The sequence below is a fragment of the Hyperolius riggenbachi genome, chromosome 10 (assembly GCF_040937935.1).
Source record: "Hyperolius riggenbachi isolate aHypRig1 chromosome 10, aHypRig1.pri, whole genome shotgun sequence".
Taxonomy (NCBI): domain Eukaryota; kingdom Metazoa; phylum Chordata; class Amphibia; order Anura; family Hyperoliidae; genus Hyperolius; species Hyperolius riggenbachi.
The window spans coordinates 281336458-281361736 of NC_090655.1; the positions used below are offsets into that span (position 1 = coordinate 281336458).

Consider the following 25279-nt stretch of genomic DNA (forward strand, 5'->3'; position numbering starts at 1 on the left):
GTTTTTGTGGAGTCAGTCATGTCGTGTTGTTGGTCGTGCACCTTTTTGGACATGTCTGCATACCTTTAGTCAACCCATCTATCCAGAGAATATACTTTATTAACCTCCTGAGCGGTATGGACGAGCTCAGCTCGTCCATCACCGCCGGAGGCTGCCGCTCAGGCCCTGCTGGGCCGATTTTCTTCAAATAAAGTGCAGCACACGCAGCCGGCACTTTGCCAGCCGCGTGTGCTGCCTGATCGCCGCCGCTCTGCGGCGATCCGCCGCGAGCAGCGGCGAAAGAGGGTCCCCCCAGCCGCCTGAGCCCAGCGTAGCCGGAACAAAAAGTTCCGGCCAGCGCTAAGGGCTGGATCGGAGGCGGCTGACGTCCATGACGTCACTCCGCTCGTCGCTATGGCGACGATCTAAGCAAAACAAGGAAGGCCGCTCATTGCGGCCTTCCTTGTTTATTCTGGGCGCCGGAGGCGATCGGAAGAACGCCTCCGGAGTGCCCTCTAGTGGGCTTTCATGCAGCCAACTTTCAGTTGGCTGCATGAAATAGTTTTTTTTTTATTAAAAAAAAACCCTCCCGCAGCCTCCCTGGCGATCTCAATAGAACGCCGGGGAGGTTAACAGCTTAATGCCTGGTACACACCATACAAGTTCCCATCAGATTGACGGGTCGAATCGATAATTTCCAACAGGTCCGATCTGATTTTCAATTATTTTTTTGTTCAATTTTGTACAGAAGTAACCAGAAATCAGATCAGACCTGACAGAAATTGTTAATTTGACCCGTTGATCTGACGGGAGATTGCATAGTGTGTACCAGGCATTAATCACAGGAGAGATACTTGGAGACGCATCATATTTCCATTCTAATAGGATTTATTTTGTTACATAACACAGAATCATTTCCAGCAACAGCTTCCCACATTTGTCTTTAGCAGTGATTGTAACGCATATAACAATAACCTGTCCCTCCTCTCCTACCCAGAATTCCTGCATCTCACCTCCAGCCCAAACACCTGTATCCAATCATCTCCTAATTTACATTTGGGGTGCAGCACTGAGGCATTGGGGTGTCTATAGCAGTGATTGTAACACATAACAATAACCTGTCCCCCTCTCCACCCCAGAATTCCTGTATCTTACCTCCAGCCCAAACACCTGTATCCAATCATCTTCTTCTAATTTACATTTGGGGTGCAGCACTGAGGCATTGGGGTGTCTATAGCAGTGATTGTAACACATAACAATAACCTGTCCCCCTCTCCACCCCAGAATTCCTGTATCTCATCTCCAGCCCAAACACTTGTATCCAATCATCTCCTATTTACATTTGGGGTGCAGCACTGAGGCATTGGGGTGTCTTTAGCAGTGACTGTAACACATATAACCATAACCTGTCCTCCTCTCCTCCCCAGAATTCTTGTATCTCACCTCCAGCCCAAACACCTGTATCCAATCATCTCCTAATTTACAATTGGGGTGCAGCACTGAGGCATTGGGGTGTCTATAGCTGTGACTGTAACACATATAACAATAACCTGTCCCCCTCTCCACCCCAGAATTCCTGTATCTCCCCTCCAGCCCAAAAACCTGTATCCAATCATCTCCTAATTTACATTTGGGGTGCAGCACTGAGGCATTGGGGTGTCTATAGCAGGGATTGTAATACATATAACAATAACCTGTCCCCCTCTCCTCCCCAGAATTCCTGTATCTCACCTCCAGCCTAAACACCTGTATCCAATCATCTCCTAATTTACATTTGGGGTGCAGCATTGAGGCATTGGGGTGTCTATAGCAGTGACTGTAACACATATAACAAAAACCTGTCTCCCTCTCCACCCCAGAATTCCTGTATTTCACCTCCAGCCCAAACACCTGTATCCAATCATCTCCTAATTTACATTTGGGGTGCAGCACTGAGGCATTGGGGTGTCTATAGCAGTGATTGTAACACATAACAATAACCTGTCCCCCTCTCCACCCCAGAATTCCTGTATCTCCCCTCCAGCCCAAACCCCTGTATCCAATCATCTCCCTCTAATTTACAGGTGGGGTGCAGCACTGAGGCATTGGGGTGTCTATAGCAGTGAATGTAACATATATAACAATAACCTGTCCCCCTCTCCACCCCAGAATTCCTGTATCTCACCTCAACCCCAAAAACCTGTATCCAATCATCTCCTAATTTACATTTGGGGTGCAGCACTGAGGCATTGGGGTGTATCGGCATTATTTGTACTGGAGTATAATATGACCTGGGAATACATCTGACTTATAATACCTCATGATTTGCTGCTGTCATATTTATAGTATTATTAGGTAATATAGCTGCCAGTCTTCCTCTGTGAGGGCGTAACAATATAGATCTATAACGTTACCCCTAAAATGATGTAGAGAAATCAGGAGATGCCTCGAAGATCCCGTCACAGTCACAGTGATCCAGTCTCTCTGAATATCGGTCCTGTGTGTGTCCAGCGTAACATTGCTGGGAGATAAATCCATCTCTTCTCATCTTACTGGACTTTGTGCATTCAGTTAACCATCAATCTTCTTCCCTCTTTCGGAATTAAAAAAATAAATCAGAGCTGCTTCCCATCTTCTACAAAGCCCCCCTCTCTATGCTCTCTAGCTATGATTAAGGAGCCATCTACTGCTCCGATACGCATGAGATTTTTATCTGTACACTGATGATGTATTTGGAATAAAGAGTTTTTCTACTTCACCCTACCTTTTGGTGTAGTGGGACTTCCTTGGTTACTTATGGGCCCCCCTCTCTATGTCGGGCACAAGGGGCTTATCTCGATTCTGGCCGTGGGTCCTGCAAGGGGATTGGGAGCTTACCATACTTTAACACTAAGGAGACCCCCAAATGCCTGTCCCAATGCCCCAGGTAAGCGGGTATAGAGGCAATTTTTTACTCCCTCTCCCAATTCAGAACACAGGGTTACATTTAAAAACATTTAATAAAAACCATCAATAAATAATTTGTAAAATATATACCCTTTCTTTTTAAAGCTGACCTGAACTCAGAACTTCTTTTCTGCTCTAAAAGATTCGCAACATAACCTTTAAAGAAAAACATTTCTTTGTTACAGCTGATACACATCCTACAATGAATCTGCAGTATTTCTAGTTCCTGCTTTCATGGAAGCAGACATATGGGGTTGACACCCTGTGTTTACAAATTACTGTAGCTGCTCTGCCGAGGCAGCCAGCTGACCCATAGAAACATTCACGTTAGTCAAATAAAAGGATTATTGGAGAGACCTGGCAGTAGATTACTTCATATCGGGCCTCCCTGTAATTTACTCCTGAGGCTGTTGAAGGAACCCGCTAGAAATATCATTTATTTTCCTGCCAGGATTTCCTATTGGTCAGTATGCCAATGGGATTCCTTAAATAGACTCTGTAACAAAATGTTCAGCCTTTTTCTACTATCCTACAAGTTCCTATATCTATTCTAAAGTGCTCTGCCTTACTGCAGCCTTTTTTAGTTGCTCCATTGCTGTAATAAATTAAATTTACTCTCTTTTGTCAGGCTTGTCGGCCCAAAGAGGAAGTAGCTGTAATGGTTTACAGACAGGAGGAGGTTACACTGATAGCCCTGCTCTGAGTCTCTGAGTCTTTCACACACTGAAAACTGTGAAAACACACTGAAAACAGAGTTACCTGCTCTCAGTAACTCTGTATCACCTACTGATAAAAGCTGATCATTGTAAGAAGCATAGCTCATAGACTATTGCAGAATGCAGACATGGACCTGCTATCAGTAATCACTACTAAAGATTGCAGCATTCTTTACAAGGTAAAACTTCTTCCAAACTATGAAATAAACTCTAAAGGCTGAATGTATTGTTCCATAATATAACCTTTCATGGAAACTGTAATGCAGTTTACATGAACATGCAATATTATGATGAACTTCCTGTCTGGCAGCCATATTTTTTGTTTACAAAAACAGTTTATAAAACTGCTTTATTTGGGCCAGGATCCTGGTGGGGAGCAGCGAAAATGTGACAGAGGGGGACAGGAGATGAAAACCTACAGGCTGGTATGTTTATTTATAGGAGGTTTTTAGGTTACAGATTCTCTTTAACATAAGTATCTTAATAAAGAGTTGAAAGTTGATTTGTATATTAAAAATAACTTTTTTTTAACCCACAATACTTTGCAAATAACCCTCTTTACCCATCTACCTGGGAGGGGACAAACAGCTTTGGGTCACCTTAAAGGAGGCTCCCAGATTCCACCATTACCCCCCGCCCCCCCGGGCATACTGCCATAGGGGTGGGGATGAGCCCCATGTCCTTGACATGAACAGAAATACCTATGCAAGGGAGGGGAGGCATTCCTGCCCCCTTTTTGCACAGCCCCCACCCATCATGGGCTACAGGGCCTGGTATTGTTCAGGTGGGGGAGCCCATTGTTGTCTGGCTCAGATACTCTGACGATACCAGCCAGCATGTGGGAGGAAAGGGTCAAAAAGGCTTGATAAAAAACTAGCCTGATTTTTTTTATGTAATAGAAAAATAATTAAAAACTTGTAAAACCATTGTGAGGTAAGCAGTGTGTCTTCTCTCCTGGGTACGAGGCAGCGATACGTTTAGTGCCCATCTACCCGCATTTCTGATATATTTGTATTTGCTAACAGATGAGAAAAACTCAGGATCAGGGAAAAAAAACATCCCAAAAGTTTTTTCCTCGCAGACCTAATATTTACCAGGCAAATGGAGTGTTAATTGAGTCATACGATTCTGAAATCCTGATTTTAGTCACACCGCTTCAGTTCAAAACATTTCCCACACTCAGGACATAATTCGCTTTTCAATCGTATAGGATCCCTGATGGTCAAGAAAGTGTCAGTTATGACCAAAACATTTCCCACACTCACGAGCCGTCATTTTGAGATAATTTCCCACACTCAGAGCTCATCTAGGTCATTGTGAGATCATTTCCCACACTCAGGGCTCATCTAGGTCTTTGTGTCACTGTAAGATCATTTCCCACACTCAGAGCTCATCTAGGTCTTTGTGTCACTGTGAGATCATTTCCCACACTCAGGGCTCATCTAGGTCTTTTTTGTGTCACTGTGAGAACATTTCCCACACTCAGGGCTCATCTAGGTCTTTGTGTCATTGTGAGATCATTTCCCACACTCAGAGCTCATCTAGGTCTGTGTGTCATTGTGAGATCATTTCCCACACTCAGGGCTCATCTAGGTCTGTGTGTCATTGTGAGATCATTTCCCACACTCAGAGCTCATCTAGGTCTTTGTGTCATTGTGAGATCATTTCCCACACTCAGAACTCATCTAGGTCTGTGTGTCATTGTGAGATCATTTCCCACACTCAGGGCTCATCTAGGTTTTTGTGTCATAGTGAGATCATTTCCCACACTCGGGGCTCATCTAGGTCTTTGTGTCATTGTGAGGTCATTTCCCGCACTCAGGGCTCATCTAGGTCTTTGTGTCATTGTGAGATCATTTCCCACACTCAGGGCTCATCTAGGTCTTTGTGTCATTGTGAGATCATTTCCCACACTTGGGGCTCATCTAGGTCTTTGTGTCATTATGAGATCATTTCCCGCACTCAGAGCTCATCTAGGTCTTTGTGTCATTGTGAGATCATTTCCCACACTCAAGGCTCATCTAGGTCTTTTGTGTCATTGTGAGATAATTTCCCACACTCAGAGCTCATCTAGGTGTTTGTGTCATTGTGAGATCATTTCCCACACTCAGGACTCATCTAGGTCTTTGTGTCATTGTGAGATCATTTCCCACACTCAGGGCTCATCTAGGTCTGTGTGTCATTGTAAGATCATTTCCCACACTCAGAGCTCATCTAGGCGTTTGTGTCATTGTGAGATCATTTCCCGCACTCAGGGCTCATCTAGGTCTTTGTGTCATTGTGAGATCTCATGTCTGACTGGGGATCTAATTCTATGCACCAAATTTCCCACACTCAGAACAGAAATACAGAGAATTCTGCTTACAAACCCTTGAGTCATAAAACTCTCATACACACATAAAAAGTTATCCTCATGTACCAAATCTACTCTACTTTTATGTCTTACTACATAGTTTTGTTATTATGTGTTGCAGTGCTCTATAAGCTGCTATAAGTTGTTTAAAACTCATTAAAAGCAACTAAAAAAACATAATTTATACTATGTGACAAAATCTAGAGTTTTCTGGAAGTAAATAATAACCGCGCGTACCGCGGCTCCGCTTAGGAATTCGCCTTACAAACGTCCTCCTGTGGCGGAACCTGTTGTGAAGCTGGGGGACGTCTGTACGTCTTTTTGCGCGGGTGACATTTCTCGTGTGTGGCAAGTTGAGATTTATGGACAAAGCATTTCCCACACACAGAACACGAATGTGGCATGTCACCGGTGTGAGATCTCTCATGTGTGACGAGACTCGATTTCCAAACAAAACACCTCCCACACTCGGAACATGAGAAGGGCTTCTCGCCGGTGTGCGATCTCTCGTGCCTGATGAGCTGAGATTTGTGGACGAAGCATTTCCCACAATGGTAACAGGAATAGACCCTCTTCTGCGGGTGAGATCTCTCGTGGACGGTCAGCTGGGACTTATGGACAAAAAATTCCCCGCACTCAAAGCAGGAATATGGCTCAACGGTACCGTGAGATCTCTCATGAGACACAAGACTCGATTTCCAAACAAACGTTTTCCCACACATCGAGCATGAATAAGGCTTCTCGCCAGTGTGAGATCTCTCGTGTCTGAGGAGCTGGGATTTATGGTCAAAGCATTTCCCACACTCAGCACAGGAATAGGGCTTCTCACCAGTGTGAGATCTCTCGTGCGCAGCAAGACCCGATGTCCCGATGAAGCTTTCCTCGCGCCACGTATCAACCTTGTCGCCGTGGTGATCTGACTGCCGGGTCCTGGGATGAGGATCCCCTGCGTTAGAAGGGTGGGGGAACTGTCGTGTGACGACATCGTCTTCCAGTCTACAGTCTGGGGATAAAGTCAGATGAACCTCTGCGGGTTTCGTGACGATGGGACTCCGATCTGCAAATAACAAAACATCAACATTGTTAGAGAATTCTGGGGAATATCACAGTTATCAGCCTGATACAGAACTGCAGAAAGATGTGTTCATACTCAACTTTACACATAAATATAGTGTGTGTGTGTGTGCGCTAAGGCTGCACAATAAATCGTTTTAAAATCAACATCATAATATGGGGCACAGCGATTACATAATCGTCAAATCGGTGATTTTTAACACATATTTTTCCGCGTTCCAGGCGTATAATTATAGCACAACTCACATTCCAGGATCCCCTGCAGCCTCTTTCTACTTCCTCTCCCAGCCGTCCATTGTGTTGGTAACAGCGCGCCCTGTGATGATGTAACCGCATGTCATCGCTGGTACCAACGCGATGGACGGCTGGGAGAGGAAGAATGAAGGAGATAGAAGCTGCCGCTGTCATCCCGGAAGGCAAGTTGCTGCTACGCTATGCCTGCTCTCCCCCGCCGCTACACCTATGCTGCCTGGCTACCTATAGTGGAGGCACCTACCAGGCTAACCTATACTGGGTGCAAGTATACTAGCTGTGGCTACCTACACTGGAGGCACCTACCTAACCTATACTGGGAGAAACTATACTGGTTACCTTTACTGGAGGCACCTACCTGGCTAACCTATACTGGGGGCAAGAATACTGGCTGTGGCTACCTACACCAGAGGCATCTACCTAGCTGACCTATACTGGGGGCAAGCATACTGGCTGTGGCTACCTACACTGGAGGCACCTACCAGGCTAATCAATACTGGGGGCAACTACACTGGCTACCTATACTGAAGGCACCTACCAGGCTAACCTATACTGGGGTAAGTATACTGGCTGTGGCTACCTACACCAGAGGCACCTACCAGGCTAACCTATACTGGGGTAAGTATACTGGCTGTGGCTACCTACACCAGAGGCACCTACCAGGCTAACCTATACTGGGGCAACTATACTGGCTACCTATAAATTTAGTGCTACAGCTTGTTTTGAATAAAATCGATAGTGAATTTCATTTTTTTCCTAAAATCGTGCAGCCCTAGTGTGCCCACCCACAGGATGTGTTCATACTCAACTGTACATGTAAATAAAGTGTGTGTGTGTAGAGAGACTTCTTGAACCCCTGTAGAGCCCACCGTTCCAGCGCCGGTTCCCTCGTCATCCTCTGGCTGCTCTCCCGGCTCTGGAGGGGCTCCTGCGGGCTGTGTAAGTTCTGGGTATGCCTCATACAGATGAGTCCCTCACAGCCACAAGACACCTATTCAGCTGGCATGTTTGAAACAGGTACAGAGGGACCCAGCGCTGCACTGGTGGGCTGTAGAGTATCTTAGAGGCTGGTGGACCATCCAGAGGATCGCCACTACTGAGGTAAGTATGTAACTTGCCTTTTGGTTCACTTTAACTCTGTCTTCCGACAGAAGGAGAAGCCTGCTGCTGCTCATTATAACTCCTACTGGACAGTTCAGCAGGGGGAGGGAATGGGTTCAGAACGAAAAGCATTCTTAAAGGAAAGCTAAAGTGTAACTTAGGTGCCCAGTTTAACTTACTTGGGGCTCCTTCTAGCCCCCTATTATCCTTCTGGTCCCTCACTGTGGTTCCGATCTGATCCATTCAACAGCTGTCCCCTCCACAAGCTGCCTGCGCAGCCCCCTGCCTCCTGGATCAGTACAACCGTGGTTGGGCACGCACATGCTCAGTAGCCAACAAACCACTTCAGTCAGCCAAAAGCTGCTGAATGGTTCAGAGCGGAACGACAGTAATGGACCAGGATGACTACAGAGGGCTGGAAGAAGCCCAGAGTAAGTTACACTGGGCACCTTACTTACATTCTAGGTACCCTTTAAAAGGAAACCAGAGGTGAGAGGGTTATGGAAGCTGCCATATTTATTTACTTTTAAACAATACACATTGCCTGGCTGTCCTGCTGATCCCCTGGCTCTAGTTAGTACTGGTAATGTTAACCACTTCCCTACCCTGGCCATTTTCACAGTTCAGCTCAGCTCTGATTATTTTGGCAATAACTTCATAAATAATTATCACAACTAAATGATCTATATATTGTTTTATTCAGGACAAATTGGGCTTATTGTGGCTCATATTTGTTTTTATTAATGATATTTTCTGTGCATTGTAAAAGGAAAATAAAGAAAAAAGTGAAAAAATACACAATTTATCCACTTCAATACATTATAGCCTTAATGTACATAGCTTCTATTGTACATTAAACACACATATTTTATTTGTCTATCTCTCCTGTTTATTTAAACAGTTCATTTGTTTTAATATGTATTAGTAACATATTGTATATACCTTAATGTCTGCTCCTGGAATGTTTGTTTTACACTTGTTTACACCTTAATCCTGCCATTGAATTCCCTGGGAGGAATAAAGGGGTTTGCAATCATTCCTTTACAAATGTTTGGCATTGTTATCAGCTCAGAGTAAAATAAACAATTATATCTAGGATTTTGTAGGGAGGGGAGAGCAGAGACTTATTTTCACATCATAGGGCAGGAAGTGGTAACCAGGCACTTTCTGTGTACACAGTGAACATTGTCAGTTTATTACAGGCTAGTAACACTATGTCAACTCCTACTGTGACCAATCTGTGTACAGTAATGTACAGTGACCATAATCAGCTTATTACAGGCCAGTAACACTAAGTCACCCCTACTGTGACCAATCTGTGTACAGTAATGTACAGTGACCATTATCAGCTTATTACAGGCCGGTAACACTAAGTCACCCCCACTGTGACCAATCTGTGTACAGTAATGTACAGTGACCATTATCAGCATATTGCAGGCCAGTAAAACAAAGTCAGCCCTACTGTGACCAACCTGTGTACAGTAATGTACAGTGACCATTATCAGCTTATTACAGACCAGTAACACTAAATCACCCCTACTGTGACCAATCTGTGTACAGTAATGTACAGCGACCATTATCAGATTATTACAGGCCAGTAACACTAAGTCACTCCTACTGTGACCAATCTGTGTACAGTAATGTACAGTGACCATTATCAGCTTATTACAGGCCAGTAAAACAAAGTCAGCCCTACTGTGACCAACCTGTGTACAGTAATGTACAGTGACCATTATCAGCTTATTACAGGCCGGTAACACTAAGTCACCCCTACTGTGACCAATCTGTGTACAGCATTGTACAGTGACCATTATCAGCTTATTACAGGCCGGTAGCACTAAGTCACCCCTACTGTGACCAATCTGTGTACAGCATTGTACAGTGACCATTATCACCTTATTACAGGCCGGTAACACTAAGTCACCCCCCCACTGTGACCATCCTGTGTACAGTAATGTACAGTGACCATTATCAGCTTATTACAGGCTGGTAACACTAAGTCACCCCCTTCTGTGACCAATCTGTGTACAGTAATGTACAGTGACCATTATCAGCTTATTACAGGCCAGTAAAACTAAGTCAGCCCTACTGTGACCAACCTGTGTACAGTAATGTACAGTGACCATTATCAGCTTATTACAGGCCGGTAACACTAAGTCACCCCCTACTGTGACCAATCTGTGTACAGTAATGTACAGTGACCATTATCAGATTATTACAGACCAGTAACACTAAATCACCCCTAATGTGACCAATCTGTGTACAGTAATGTACAGTGACCATTATCAGATTATTACAGGCCAGTAACACTAAGTCAGTCCTACTGTGACCAATCTGTGTACAGTAATGTACAGTGACCATTATCAGCTTATTACAGGCCAGTAACACTAAGTCACCCCCTACTGTGACCAATCTGTGTACAGTAATGTACAGTGACCATTATCAGCTTATTACAGGCCGGTAACACTAAGTCACCCCTACTGTGACCAATCTTTGTACAGTAATGTACAGTGACCATTATCAGCTTATTACAGGCCAGTAACACTAAGTCACCCCTACTGTGGCCAATCTGTGTACAGTAATGTACAGTGACTATTATCAGCTTATTACAGGCCAGTTACACTAAGTCACCCCTACTGTGACCAATCTGTGTACAGTAATGTACAGTGACCATTATCAGATTATTACAGACTGGTAACACTAAGTCACCCCTACTGTGACCAATCTGTGTACAGTAATGTACAGTGACCATTATCAGCTAATTACAGGCCGGTAACACTAAGTCACCCCGTACTGTGACCAATCTGGTGTACAGTAATGTACAGTGACCATTATCAGCTTATTACAGGCCGGTAACACTAAGTCACCCCCTACTGTGACCAATCTGTGTACAGTAATGTACAGTGACTATTATCAGCTTATTACATGCCGGTAACACTAAGTCACTCCTACTGTGACCAATCTGTGTACAGTAATGTACAGTGACCATTATCAGCTTATTACAGGCCGGTAACACTAAGTCACCCCCCCACTGTGACCAACCTGTGTACAGTAATGTACAGTGACCATTATCAGCTTATTACAGGCCGGTAACACTAAGTCACCCCCCCACTGTGACCAACCTGTGTACAGTAATGTACAGTGACCATTATCATCTTATTACAGGCCGGTAACACTAAGTCACTCCCTTCTGTGACCAATCTGTGTACAGTAATGTACAGTGACCATTATCAGCTTATTACAGGTCAGTAACACTAAGTCACCCCCTACTGTGACCAATCTGTGTACAGTAATGTACAGTGACCATTATCAGCTTATTACAGGCCAGTAACACTAAGTCACCCCCTACTGTGACCAATCTGTGTACAGTAATGTACAGTGACCATTATCAGCTTATTACAGGCCGGTGACACTAAGTCACCCCTACTGTGACCAATCTTTGTACAGTAATGTACAGTGACCATTATCAGCTTATTACAGGCCAGTAACACTAAGTCACTCCTACTGTGACCAATCTGTGTACAGTAATGTACAGTGACCATTATCAGCTTATTACAGGCCAGTAACACTAAGTCACCCCCTACTGTGACCAATCTGTGTACAGTAATGTACAGTGACCATTATCAGCTTATTACAGGCCGGTAACACTAAGTCACCCCTACTGTGACCAATCTTTGTACAGTAATGTACAGTGACCATTATCAGCTTATTACAGGCCAGTAACACTAAGTCACCCCCTACTGTGACCAATCTGTGTACAGTAATGTACAGTGACCATTATCAGCTTATTATAGGCCAGTAACACTAAGTCACCCCTACTGTGACCAATCTGTGTACAGTAATGTACAGTGACCATTATCAGCTTATTACAGGCCAGTAACACTAAGTCACCCGTACAGTGACCAATCTGTGTACAGTAATGTACAGTGACCATTATCAGCTTATTACAGGCCAGTAACACTAAGTCACCCCTACTGTGGCCAATCTGTGTACAGTAATGTACAGTGACTATTATCAGCTTATTACAGGCCAGTTACACTAAGTCACCCCTACTGTGACCAATCTGTGTACAGTAATGTACAGTGACCATTATCAGATTATTACAGACTGGTAACACTAAGTCACCCCTACTGTGACCAATCTGTGTACAGTAATGTACAGTGACCATTATCAGCTAATTACAGGCCGGTAACACTAAGTCACCCCGTACTGTGACCAATCTGGTGTACAGTAATGTACAGTGACCATTATCAGCTTATTACAGGCCGGTAACACTAAGTCACCCCCTACTGTGACCAATCTGTGTACAGTAATGTACAGTGACCATTATCAGCTTATTACATGCCGGTAACACTAAGTCACTCCCTACTGTGACCAATCTGTGTACAGTAATGTACAGTGACCATTATCAGCTTATTACATGCCGGTAACACTAAATCACTCCTACTGTGACCAATCTGTGTACAGTAATATACAGTGACCATTATCAGATTATTACAGACTGGTAAAACTAAGTCACCCCTACTGTGACCAATCTGTGTACAGTAATGTACAGTGACCATTATCAGCTTATTACAGGCCGGTAACACTAAGTCACTCCTACTGTGACCAATCTGTGTACAGTAATGTACAGTGACCATTATCATCTTATTACAGGTCGGTAACACAAAGTCACCCCCTACTGTGACCAATCTGTGTACAGTAATGTACAGTCACCATTATCAGCTTAATACAAGCCGGTAACACTAAGTCATTCCCTACTGTGACCAATCTGTGTACAGTAATGTACAGTGACCATTATCAGCTTATTACAGGCTGGTAACACTAAGTCACCCCTACTGTGACCAATCTGTGTACAGTAATGTACAGTGACCATTATCAGCTTATTACAGGTCAGTAACACTAAGTCACCCCCTACTGTGACCAATCTGTGTACAGTAATGTACAGTGACCATTATCAGCATATTGCAGGCTGGTAACACTAAGTCACCCCTACTGTGACCAATCTGTGTACAGTAATGTACAGTGACCATTATCAGCTTATTACAGGCCGGTAACACTAAGTCACTCCTACTGTGACCAATCTGTGTACAGTAATGTACAGTGACCATCAGCTTATTACAGGCCAGTAACACTAAGTCACCCCGTACTGTGACCAATCTGTGTACAATAATGTACAGTGACCATTATCAGCTTATTACAGGCCAGTAACACTAAGTCACCTCCTACTGCGACCAATCTGTGTACAGTAATGTACAGTGACCATTATCAGCTTATTACAGGCCGGTAACACTAAGTCACTCCTACTGTGACCAATCTGTGTACAGTAATATACAGTGACCATTATCAGCTTATTACAGGCCGGTAACACTAAGTCACCCCCTACTGCGACCAATCTGTGTACAGTAATGTACAGTGACCATTATCAGCTTATTATAGGCCAGTAACACTAAGTCACCCCTACTGTGACCAATCTGTGTACAGTAATGTACAGTGACCATTATCAGCTTATTACAGGCCAGTAACACTAAGTCACCCGTACAGTGACCAATCTGTGTACAGTAATGTACAGTGACCATTATCAGCTTATTACAGGCCAGTAACACTAAGTCACCCCTACTGTGACCAATCTGTGTACAGTAATGTACAGTGACCATTATCAGCTTATTACATTTGAATACCTAGAGTTATTACTCACCAGTATCTTCCCGCTTAGAAGCTCTGGCCATGTCCCCCTCCTCCATAGACGGCTGGTGAGCTGCGACAGAGATCTCCTCCTCTTCCTCTTTAACCACAACCTTTACTTGTATCATCTCTCCATCCTAAGTGCACAGCATGACATAAGATGTGATCACTGGTAACAGAGCAGAATATAAACTCATACAAGAAGAAACACACCATCCAGGCTCCTCACCTCCAGCTAGGACATTGCATTATTTTAATATGTGTGTAGGGATGTGCTGGAGGGGGTGTGGCATATAAAATAGCAACATCAATCAACCCTCTGCACACTCGCATGTTAATGCTCTCACACAACTCATACAGGAACCAACGCTATCCCTACAGCTAAGGTAAAAGCAGGGGTCATTTTACAAGAATAAAGTCTCTTGCGTAGTCACATACACATACAGGTTCCCTGTGTTAGTATGTTTCCTAACTCTGGCCCTGTAACATGCACAGCACAAACATTCAGCGCATCAAGCCCATCCAGACATTAGGAGCTCATATCCTCATGTCCTCTCCTGGGAAAGATAGTGCAGTCGCCAGCTTCTATCTTAGCTGTAGGGAGAGCGTTGGTTCCTGCATGAGTTGTGTGAGGGAATTTGCATGCAAATGAGCGAAGGGTTAATTGACTTTGCTGTTTTATTTGCCCCCCCCCCCCTCCTCAGCACATTTTTATTACATATTAAAATATTTAACTAGTAAGGATTCTGTGTTTTTTCCTTGCATTTGATCCATGTGGCTGGGATTTTATCCAGTGCTTTGATCAGAATCAGAATCATTTATTTCGCCAAGTACAACAGTGAGTTGTACCCGGAATTATTTTTGGCACAATCAGGGTTGGTGATGGTACAGTAAACATACGTTATGCATTTCACAAGTTAAGAAAACAATACAGTAGACACACATTAAGCATTCCTCAGAGCATACCTTACATAGAACACGTTAAACATAGAACACATTGACGAGAGAAAGACAAGAAAGACCAGAGGGGTCTGTCCAAGAGCTATGTCGAGTGGAGCTGCCAGCCACAATCTGAGCGGCGCTCTCTGCCCTGCAGCCCAACAGACCCCCCACAATTAGTGAGATATAGACAGAGACCCTTCGTCCCCATGGTTGTTACACAGTCCACATGGTCCTTAACAGTCCCGGCCCCACAGCTCCCGGAGCAGAATTGCAAAAATTAGCCCCTGGCCTGCGCCCCCCCCCAGCAGATGATCCGAAGGGGGCTGATGATGATGATTGTGATTGTCCGCTGCTATGCTTCCCTGCAGCCCCCCTGACCTGGCAGATGTGTCCCGGCAGGGTGGCAGTGGCAGCCTGGACCTCCTGTCTGCGGCTCCCAGACCCGTTACCTGTGTTGGAAGGCAGCGGCGGCTCCTGCGGTAGGCTCAGCAACGGCTGCCTGGTCCTCCATGGCTGCCCAAGCGGAGCGGCTCCCACTGGGGAGTGGAGTATGGAGGGGAGGCGATCCAAAACAAGCCGCCCCTGGTGATCGCTGGCCTGCCGGTGTCGCTGGCAGTGGCGGTGGCTCGCTGGAAGGAGCAGCAGGAGCGGCGTGCACAGGGGTCCGCGGCCAGCCACATGGGTGGCGGCCTGATCTCCGACCGAGTGGCTTCCCGTGACCTGCTTCTGGTGTCCGGCACCCGGCCTGCCTATGTCCCAGTCGTGGTAGCTGGGCGTCCTGGGTTGCTGGCAGCGGCGGCTGCTGCTGGAGAGCGGAGCAGGAGATTGCCATGAATGGGGATCCGCGGCCAGCCACGTGGGTGGCGGCCCTATCCTAAAACGAGCGGCTGCTCATGACTGCTGGCGCCTGGCCTGCCTGTGTCCCCTGGTGGAGAGGAATCCATCCCGCCCAGAAAGACGAGTGGATAACGGGGGAGAAGGGCAGTAGAAGAAAAAGAGCCGGAGCCCTGTGTGCCTGGAGCCTGTGATGCGAGTGTGCGGAAGGTTATTTGACTTTGCTATAATGTCACACAGTCTGGAGTCTCTGGTGACCCTCAGCCCCACCTACCTGATAATGGTGGAGGATAGTGGAATCTTCCTCTAGACAATTCCGGGAATAGAGAGGACCTGTACATCTCTCTGGTGGGTTTCTGTTACTGGATACATCTGTAGGAAACACACACACTGACTGAATACATTGTCTCTATGTGATTATCAGATGATGGGGGATCTAGGTGGACAATCCTGGGAATAAAGAGGACCTGTACATCTCTCTGGTGGGTTTCTGTTACTGGATACAGCTGCAGGAAACACACACTGACTGAATACATTGTCTCTATGTGATTATCAGATGATGGGGGATCTAGGTGGGCAATCCTGGGAATAAAGAGGACCTGTACATCTCTCTGGTGGGTTTCTGTTACTGTATACATCTGTAGGAAACACACACACAGACTGAATACATTGTCTCTATGTGATTATCAGATGATGGGGGATCTAGGTGGACAATCCCGGGAATAAAGAGGACCTGTACATCTCTCTGGTGGGTTCCTGTTACTGGATACATCTGTAGGAAACACACACACTGACTGAATACATTGTCTTTGTGATTATCAGATGATGGGGGAACTAGGTGGACAATCCCGGGAATAAAGAGGACCTGTACATCTCTCTGGTGGGTTTCTGTTACTGGATCCATCTGTAGGAAACACACACACTGACTGAATACATGTGATTATCAGATGATGGGGGATCTAGGTGGACAATCCCGGGAATAAAGAGGACCTGTACATCTCTCTGGTGGGATTCTGTTACTGGATACATCTGTAGGAAACACACTGACTGAATACATTGTCTCTATGTGATTATCAGATGATGGGGGATCTAGGTGGACAATCCTGGGAATAAAGAGGACCTGTACATCTCCCTGGTGGGTTTCTGTTACTGGATACATCTGCAGGAAACACACACACTGACTGAATACATTGTCTCTATGTGTTTATCAGATGATGGGGGATCTAGGTGAACAATCCCGGAAATAAAGAGGACCTGTACACCTCTCTGGTGGGTTTCTGTTACTGGATCCATCTGTAGGAAACACACACACTGACTGAATACATTGTCTATGTGATTATCAGATGATAGGGGATCTAGGTGGACAATCCCGGGAATAAAGAGGACCTGTACATCTCTCTTGTGGGTTCCTGTTACTGGATACATCTGTAGGAAACACACACACTGACTGAATACATTGTCTCTATGTGATTATCAGATGATGGGGGGTCTAAGTGGACCCCAAGAACTGCTCTCTCCTTTACTAGAAACAAAAGTCTCTTCTTACCCGGTGATGTGAAGGGCGTCTCATTCTCAATCTTGGCTTCTTTATAGAGGTCCTTGCGTTCTTCTAAATATTGCCCCTCCTGTATGGTGAGATAAATGTGGTGACAATGTGACACTTTCTAGGAATGTGCTGCAGATATAGACAGTCTCTTGTAATCTCCTCTTGGTCTGGACATTATTGGAGAGCAGCAGTAGCTCTGCAGACCGGATGAGGAATTTATCAAATAAAGCAAAAAACCTCACTGCAGAGAAAATAATTCGTATTACTGCTTTCATATTATCCTAGGTGGGGGCTTAAACACCTGCTATCTAGTAGTATTTCTTGTATCCAGGTCAGGCTTGGGCGCTAGTCTACTTTAGGGGACCCAGCAGGAAACCTCACAGGGAGTTCTCCAATCACAGCACCTTGTTACAGCACAAAGTGTTGTGACTGGCCTAATAGTGTGGGCATAGTATACTACAACCTATTGGAAGCCTCACAGTTTGAGAGCGAGCTGTCTTTCCCTGGCGCCCAGGCTTGTAGGGTTACCCATGTTCTGCAAAACATCCAGCTGGAAAAATAAAAATGTCCCATGATAGAGTCACCCAGACACGCTCTTTGCTGTTGCTGTGTTAATGTCCCATAATTCTTAGCACTCACTGCTCACCTCTTTAGTCAGCAGCTCCATCATCTTCCTGGTGACTTCCAGAATCTTCTGCTTATTGTGTCTCCCAGAGTGAGGTGGGGACACAGTGATGGTCACATGATCACCAGACTTCACTGGAGGAAAACTCTGTACAGAGAAATAAACAATCATAGTGCCATCCCAGAATCCCCCTCACCTCTCCGGTCAGGTGTGTTATATTATTAGAGACAAGAGTGATGTCATGTGACCTCCCAGAATCCCCCTCTCCTCTCCAGTCACCTGTGTGTTATATTACTAGAGATAAGAGTGATGTCATGTGACCTCCCAGAATCCCCCTCTCCTCTCCAGTCACCTGTGTGTTATATTACTAGAGATAAGAGTGATGTCATCTGACCTCCCAGAATCCCCCTCTCCTCTCCAGTCACCTGTGTTATATTACTAGAGATAAGAGTGATGTCATCTGACCTCCCAGAATCCCCCTCACCTCTCCGATCACCTGTGTTATATTACTAGAGATAAGAGTGATGTCATGTGACCTCCCAGAATCCCCCTCTCCTCTCCAGTCACCTGTGTGTTATATTACTAGAGATAAGAGTGATGTCATCTGACCTCCCAGAATCCCCCTCTCCTCTCCAGTCACCTGTGTGTTATATTACTAGAGATAAGAGTGATGTCATCTGACCTCCCAGAATCCCCCTCTCCTCTCCAGTCACCTGTGTTATATTACTAGAGATAAGAGTGATGTCATCTGACCTCCCAGAATCCCCCTCACCTCTCCAGTCACCTGTGTGTTATATTACTAGAGATAAGAGTGATGTCATCTGACCTCCCAGAATCCTCCTCTCCTCTCCAGTCACCTGTGTGTTATATTACTAGAGATAACAGTGATGTCATCTGACCTCCCAGAATCCCCCTCTCCTCTCCAGTCACCTGTGTGCTATATTACTAGAGATAAGAGTGATGTCATCTGACCTCCCAGAATCCCCCTCTCCTCTCCAGTCACCTGTGTGTTATATTACTAGAGATAAGAGTGATGTCATCTGATCTCCCAGAATCCTCCTCACCTCTCCAGACACCTGTGTTATATTACTAGAGATAAGAGTGATGTCATGTGACCTCCCAGAATCCTCCTTACCTCTCCTGTCAGCAGATAGATGATCTCCAGGGTGAGGTTGAATATCCTCTCAGTCATGTGACACTGGTCTTTGTCCATTCTCAGTGATGTGGTCATGTGATCCATACAGGAGGCTGCTGCCCTATGATAGATAATAAGGGGAGGGTAAATGAGTTTGTGCAGCAATAAATGGAGTAACTAATGGCAGAGGAGAACATCCCCCTTCCCCTGCACTCTCCTGACTGCTGTCACCTGTGTGTGCGGTAGGAAAGCATAATAACCTGGTTTATTGCTACCTGTGCACTATACTCACAGCGTACTGCACTCCTGTCCTCCCTCTGCCTCCTCTCCAGCTGGCCTTCTCTCCTCACATCCACCTCCCACTGTTACCATTCCTGTGATGTTACAGCAGTGCATGTAGTGGTAGGTGGATGAGGATATGAGGAGAGGCAGAGACTGAGGCAACCCCTCCCACTGTTACCATTCCTGTGATGTTACAGCAGTGCTGGGAGTGGTAGATGGATGAGGATATGAGGAGAGGCGGAGACTGAGGCATCCCCTCCCACTGTTACCATTCCTGTGATGTTACAGCAGTGCTGGTAGTGGTAGATGGATGAGGATATGAGGAGAGGCAGAGACTGAGGCTAATGGGAGCAGAGGACTGGAGCACACTGTGACTGGTGGCTGTGCTGTAAATCTATATTAAATGATTTCTTTAGTTACAGATTGCCCAGCAAGCTCATGGCGAACCAGAACTCCTAGAAGTGTGTAAGGGGCTGAAAAAGATCAAAATGCCATCTTACGAAAAGCCCCTTTCACACTCTAGGAGTTCTCGTTCACCACGAGCTTGCTGGGTTGTCTGTATCTGTGGGCGTTTCAAGTCCTACCCAATAGAGCCACATTAATCCATGCCATGCACTGATGAGGATCAGCCAATCCAAAACAGTGATGAGGATCAGCCAATCCAAAACAGTCCAGTGCTCTCCCCAGGCTCTTTTAGCCGGGTGCTCCATCCGGCTAATTTTGGTGAGCAGCCGGCTGTCATCAGCTCACCACCTCTTCCGCCTCCTATGCTAGAAGTAGTGATGCGCTGGCCATACAGTCCCTGTCGACTCCCCCAGCTACTTTTCCATGACAACCGGCAGGAAAAAAAATTCTGGGGAGAACACTGCAGTCTATATTCATGTTGGATTATGAGACTCTGTGATATTAACAAGCTGACTCATCATTGTATTGCAGCGGTTCTGGAGGTGTGGCTAGCTTTCAGGGACAACAAAGAGATGATCTGCAAATTCAGCATTGTACCTTATGCTAGGTACACAAAGTACAATTTTCTGGCAGATTTACCTGCCAGATCGATTTATTTCCAACATGTCCAATTTGAATTTTGATAAATTTTCAGATCGATTTCCATAAAAGTGAACGGATCGAAATTCAGATTGGACATGCTGAATAAAATCGTTCTGGCAGGTAAATCTGCTAGAAAACTGCATTGTGTGTACCTGGCATTAGAGCTCACGCCAACACGAATAATCGCAAACACCTTCTGTTTTAAGAAGGCAAACTCATGTTTTCTTAAGCTACTCTGCATGGTTGTGGTGGACATGGCTATACAAGAGAGATATATCATTACTGGGGTGGGGGACATTACATACTGGAGGATAATGGCAATGCTGGGGGACACAGGGGGACATGGCTATACTGGGGGAGAAATGGCATTACTGGGGTGGGGGACATTACATACTGGAGGATAATGGCAATGCTGGGGGACACAGGGAGGACATGGCTATACTGGGAAAGAAATGGCATTGCTGGGGTGAGGGACATTACATACTGGAGGATAATGGCAATGCTGGGGTACACAGGGGGGGGGGGGGCATGGCTATACTGAGGAAGAAATGGCATTACTGGGGTGGGGGACATTACATACTGGAGGATAATGGCAATGCTGGGGGACACAGGGGGGGGGGGGGCATGGCTATACTGGGGGAGAAATGGCATTACTGGGGTGGGGGACATTACACAGACAACACAGGGTGGATATGTCTCTGTGATGTGACTGAACTGAATTATTACTAGGAAGGTGAGATGCCGGCACTGGAGGGACATGGATATATTCCATATACATCTTCTCTTGTCTCTGTGATGTGACTGAATTATTACTAGGAAGGTGAGATGCCGGCACTGGAGGGACATGGCTATATTCCATATACATCTTCTCTTGTCCCTGTGGTGTGAATTATTACTAGGAAGGTGAGATGCCAGCACTGGAGGGACATGGCTGTATTCCATATACATCTTCTCTTGTCTCTGTGATGTGAGTTATTACTAGGAAGGTGAGATGCCAGCACTGGAGGGACATGGCTATATTCCATATACATCTTCTCTTGTCTCTGTGATGTGATATATTTACTAGGAAGGTGAGATGCTGGCACTGGGGGGACATGGCTATATTCCATATACATCTTCTCTTGTCTCTGTGATGTGACTGAATTATTACTAGGAAGGTGATATGCCAGCACTGGAGGGACATGGCTATATTCCATATACATCTTCTCTTGTCTCTGGGATGTGACTGAATTATTACTAGGAAGGTGAGATGCCGGCACTGGAGGGACATGGCTATATTCCATATACATCTTCTCTTGTCTCTGTGATGTGAATTATTACTAGGAAGGTGAGATGCCAGCACTGGGGGGACATGGCTATATTCCATATACATCTTCTCTTGTCTCTGTGATGTGACTGAATTATTACTAGGAAGGTGAGATGCCAGCACTGGAGGGACACGGCCATATTCCATATACATCTTCTCTTGTCTCTGTGATGTGAGTTATTACTAGGAAGGTGAGATGCCGGCACTGGAGGGACATGGCTATATTCTGTATACATCTTCTCTTGTCTCTGTGATGTGATATATTTACTAGAAAGGTGATATGCCAGCACTGGAGGGACATGGCTATATTCCATATACATCTTCTCTTGTCTCTGTGATGTGATATATTTACTAGAAAGGTGATATGCCAGCACTGGAGGGACATGGCTATATTCCATATACATCTTCTCTTGTCTCTGTGATGTGATATATTTACTAGAAAGGTGATATGCCAGCACTGGAGGGACATGGCTATATTCCATATACATCTTCTCTTGTCTCTGTGATGTGACTGAATTATTACTAGGAAGGTGAGATGCCAGCACTGGAGGGACATGGCTATATTCCATATACATCTCCTCTTGTCCCTGTGATGTGACTGAATTATTACTAGGAAGGTGAGATGCCAGCACTGCAGGGACATGGCTATATTCCATATACATCTTCTCTTGTCTCTGTGATGTGAATTATTAGTAGGAAGGTGAGATGCCGGCACTGGAGAGACATGGCTATATTCCATATACATCTTCTCTTGTCTCTGTGATGTGAGTTATTACTAGGAAGGTGAGATGCCAGCACTGGAGGGACATGGCTATATTCCATATAAATCTTATCTTGTCTCTGTGATGTGAGTTATTACTAGGAAGGTGAGATGCCAGCACTGGGGGGACATGGCTATATTCAATATACATCTTCTCGTCTCTGTGATGTGAATTATTACTAGGAAGGTGAGATGCAAGCACTGGAGGGACATGGCTATATTCCATATACATCTCCTCTTGTCTATGTGATGTGAATTATTACTAGGAAGGTGAGATGCCGGCACTGGAGGGACATGGCTATATTCCATATACATCTTCTCGTCTCTGTGATGTGAAATATTACTAGGAAGGTGAGATGCCAGCACTGGAGGGACATGGCTGTATTCCATATACATCTTCTCTTGTCTCTGTGATGTGACTGAATTATTACTAGGAAGGTGAGATGCCGGCACTGGAGGGACATGGCTATATTCCATATACATCTTCTCTTGTCTCTGTGATGTGACTGAATTATTACTAGGAAGGTGAGATGCCGGCACTGGAGGGACATGGCTATATTCCATATACATCTCCTCTTGTCTATGTGATGTGAATTATTACTAGGAAGGTGTGATGCCGGCACTGGAGGGACATGACTATATTCCATATACATCTTCTCTTGTCTCTGGGATGTGAATTATTACTAGGAAGGTGAGATGCCAGCACTGGAGGGACATGGCTATATTCCATATACATCTTCTTGTCTCTGTGATGTGAATTATTACTAGGAAGGTGAGATACCAGCACTGGAGGGACATGGCTATATTCCATATACATCTTCTCTTGTCTCTGGGATGTGACTGAATTATTACTAGGAAGGTGAGATGCTGGCACTGGAGGGACATGGCTATATTCCATATACATCTTCTCTTGTCTCTGTGATGTGAGTTATTACTAGGAAGGTGAGATGCCAGCACTGGAGGGACATGGCTATATTCTGTATACATCTTCTCTTGTCTCTGTGATGTGATATATTTACTAGAAAGGTGATATGCCAGCACTGGAGGGACATGGCTATATTCCATATACATCTTCTCTTGTCTCTGTGATGTGACTGAATTATTACTAGGAAGGTGAGATGCCGGCACTGGAGGGACATGACTATATTCCATATACATCTCCTCTTGTCTCTGTGATGTGACTGAATTATTACTAGGAAGGTGAGATGCCAGCACTGGAGGGACATGGCTATATTCCATATACATCTTCTCTTGTCTCTGTGATGTGAGTTATTACTAGGAAGGTGAGATGCCAGCACTGGAGGGACATGGCTATATTCCATATACATCTCCTCTTGTCTCTGTGATGTGACTGAATTATTACTAGGAAGGTGAGATGCCGGCACTGGAGGGACATGACTATATTCCATATACATCTTTTCTTGTCTCTGTGATGTGACTGAGTTATTACTAGGAAGGTGAGATGCCGGCACTGGAGGGACATGGCTATATTCCATACACATCTTCTCTTGTCTCTGTGATGTGACTGAATTATTACTAGGAAGGTGAGATGCCGGCACTGGAGGGACATGGCTATATTCCATATACATCTTCTCGTCTCTGTGATGTGACTGAATTATTACTAGGAAGGTGAGATGCCAGCACTGGAGGGACATGGCTATATTCCATATACATCTTCTCTTGTCTCTGTGATGTGAGTTATTACTAGGAAGGTGTGATGCCGGCACTGGAGGGACATGACTATATTCCATATACATCTTCTCTTGTCTCTGGGATGTGAATTATTACTAGGAAGGTGAGATGCCAGCACTGGAGGGACATGGCTATATTCCATATACATCTTCTTGTCTCTGTGATGTGAATTATTACTAGGAAGGTGAGATGCCAGCACTGGAGGGACATGGCTATATCCCATATACATCTTCTCGTCTCTGTGATGTGAGTTATTACTAGGAAGGTGAGATGCCGGCACTGGAGGGACATGGCTATATTCCATATACATCTTCTCTTGTCTCTGTGATGTGAATTATTACTAGGAAGGTGAGATGCCAGCACTGGAGGGACATGGCTATATCCCATATACATCTTCTCGTCTCTGTGATGTGAATTATTACTAGGAAGGTGAGATGCCGGCACTGGAGGGACATGGCTATGTTCCATATACATCTTCTCGTCTCTGTGATGTGAATTATTACTAGGAAGGTGAGATGCTGGCACTGGAGGGACATGGCTATATTCCATATACATCTTCTCTTGTCTCTGTGATGTAACTGAATTATTACTAGGAAGGTGAGATGCCAGCACTGGAGGGACATGGCTATATTCCATATACATCATCTCTTGTCTCTGTGATGTGACTGAGTTATTACTAGGAAGGTGAGATGCCAGCACTGGGGGGACATGGCTATATTCCATATACATCTTCTCTTGTCTCTGTGATGTGAATTATTACTAGGAAGGTGAGATGCCAGCACTGGAGGGACATGGCACTAGAAAACTGGCAAACAAGTCACAGCAGTTATAATGTCTCTTGTATGGCAATTACTTCAAGGGGGATGATCAGGATAGTGACAGGTGTACTATGACCTCATCTGTAACAAATCATGTCCACCCCGACCTCTGCCCTGCCCAATATATAACAGCAATCACACAATTACCTCATCCAACGATGGCTCCTCTCCACCTCCTGCAACTTCTGTTCCTGCTCTTACATCCTT

General features: G+C 45.2%; 1 protein-coding gene across 1 annotated transcript; it reads right to left on the bottom strand.

Moving 5' to 3' along the window:
* Positions 1-569: 569 nt before the first annotated feature.
* LOC137535529 (oocyte zinc finger protein XlCOF8.4-like) lies at positions 570-25279 on the bottom strand. Its single transcript, XM_068257369.1, has 7 exons — positions 25220-25279; positions 19168-19288; positions 18054-18179; positions 17408-17486; positions 16136-16233; positions 14099-14222; positions 570-7030 (listed from the first exon to the last, which is right to left on the bottom strand). Exons 1-7 carry the CDS (start codon positions 25222-25224, stop codon positions 6222-6224), a joined length of 1362 nt encoding a protein of 453 aa, XP_068113470.1. The 5' UTR covers positions 25225-25279; the 3' UTR covers positions 570-6221.

What these genes read in the sequence shown, in the direction of transcription:
- LOC137535529 (XM_068257369.1), bottom strand. An exon ending in TCTATCTGCTGACAGGAGAG is followed by an intron (nt 18,180 to 19,167) that starts GTAAGGAGGATT and finishes TTCTCTGTACAG; the next exon opens with AGTTTTCCTCCAGTGAAGTC. An exon ending in GACGCCCTTCACATCACCGG is followed by an intron (nt 16,234 to 17,407) that starts GTAAGAAGAGAC and finishes TGTTTCCTACAG; the next exon opens with ATGTATCCAGTAACAGAAAC.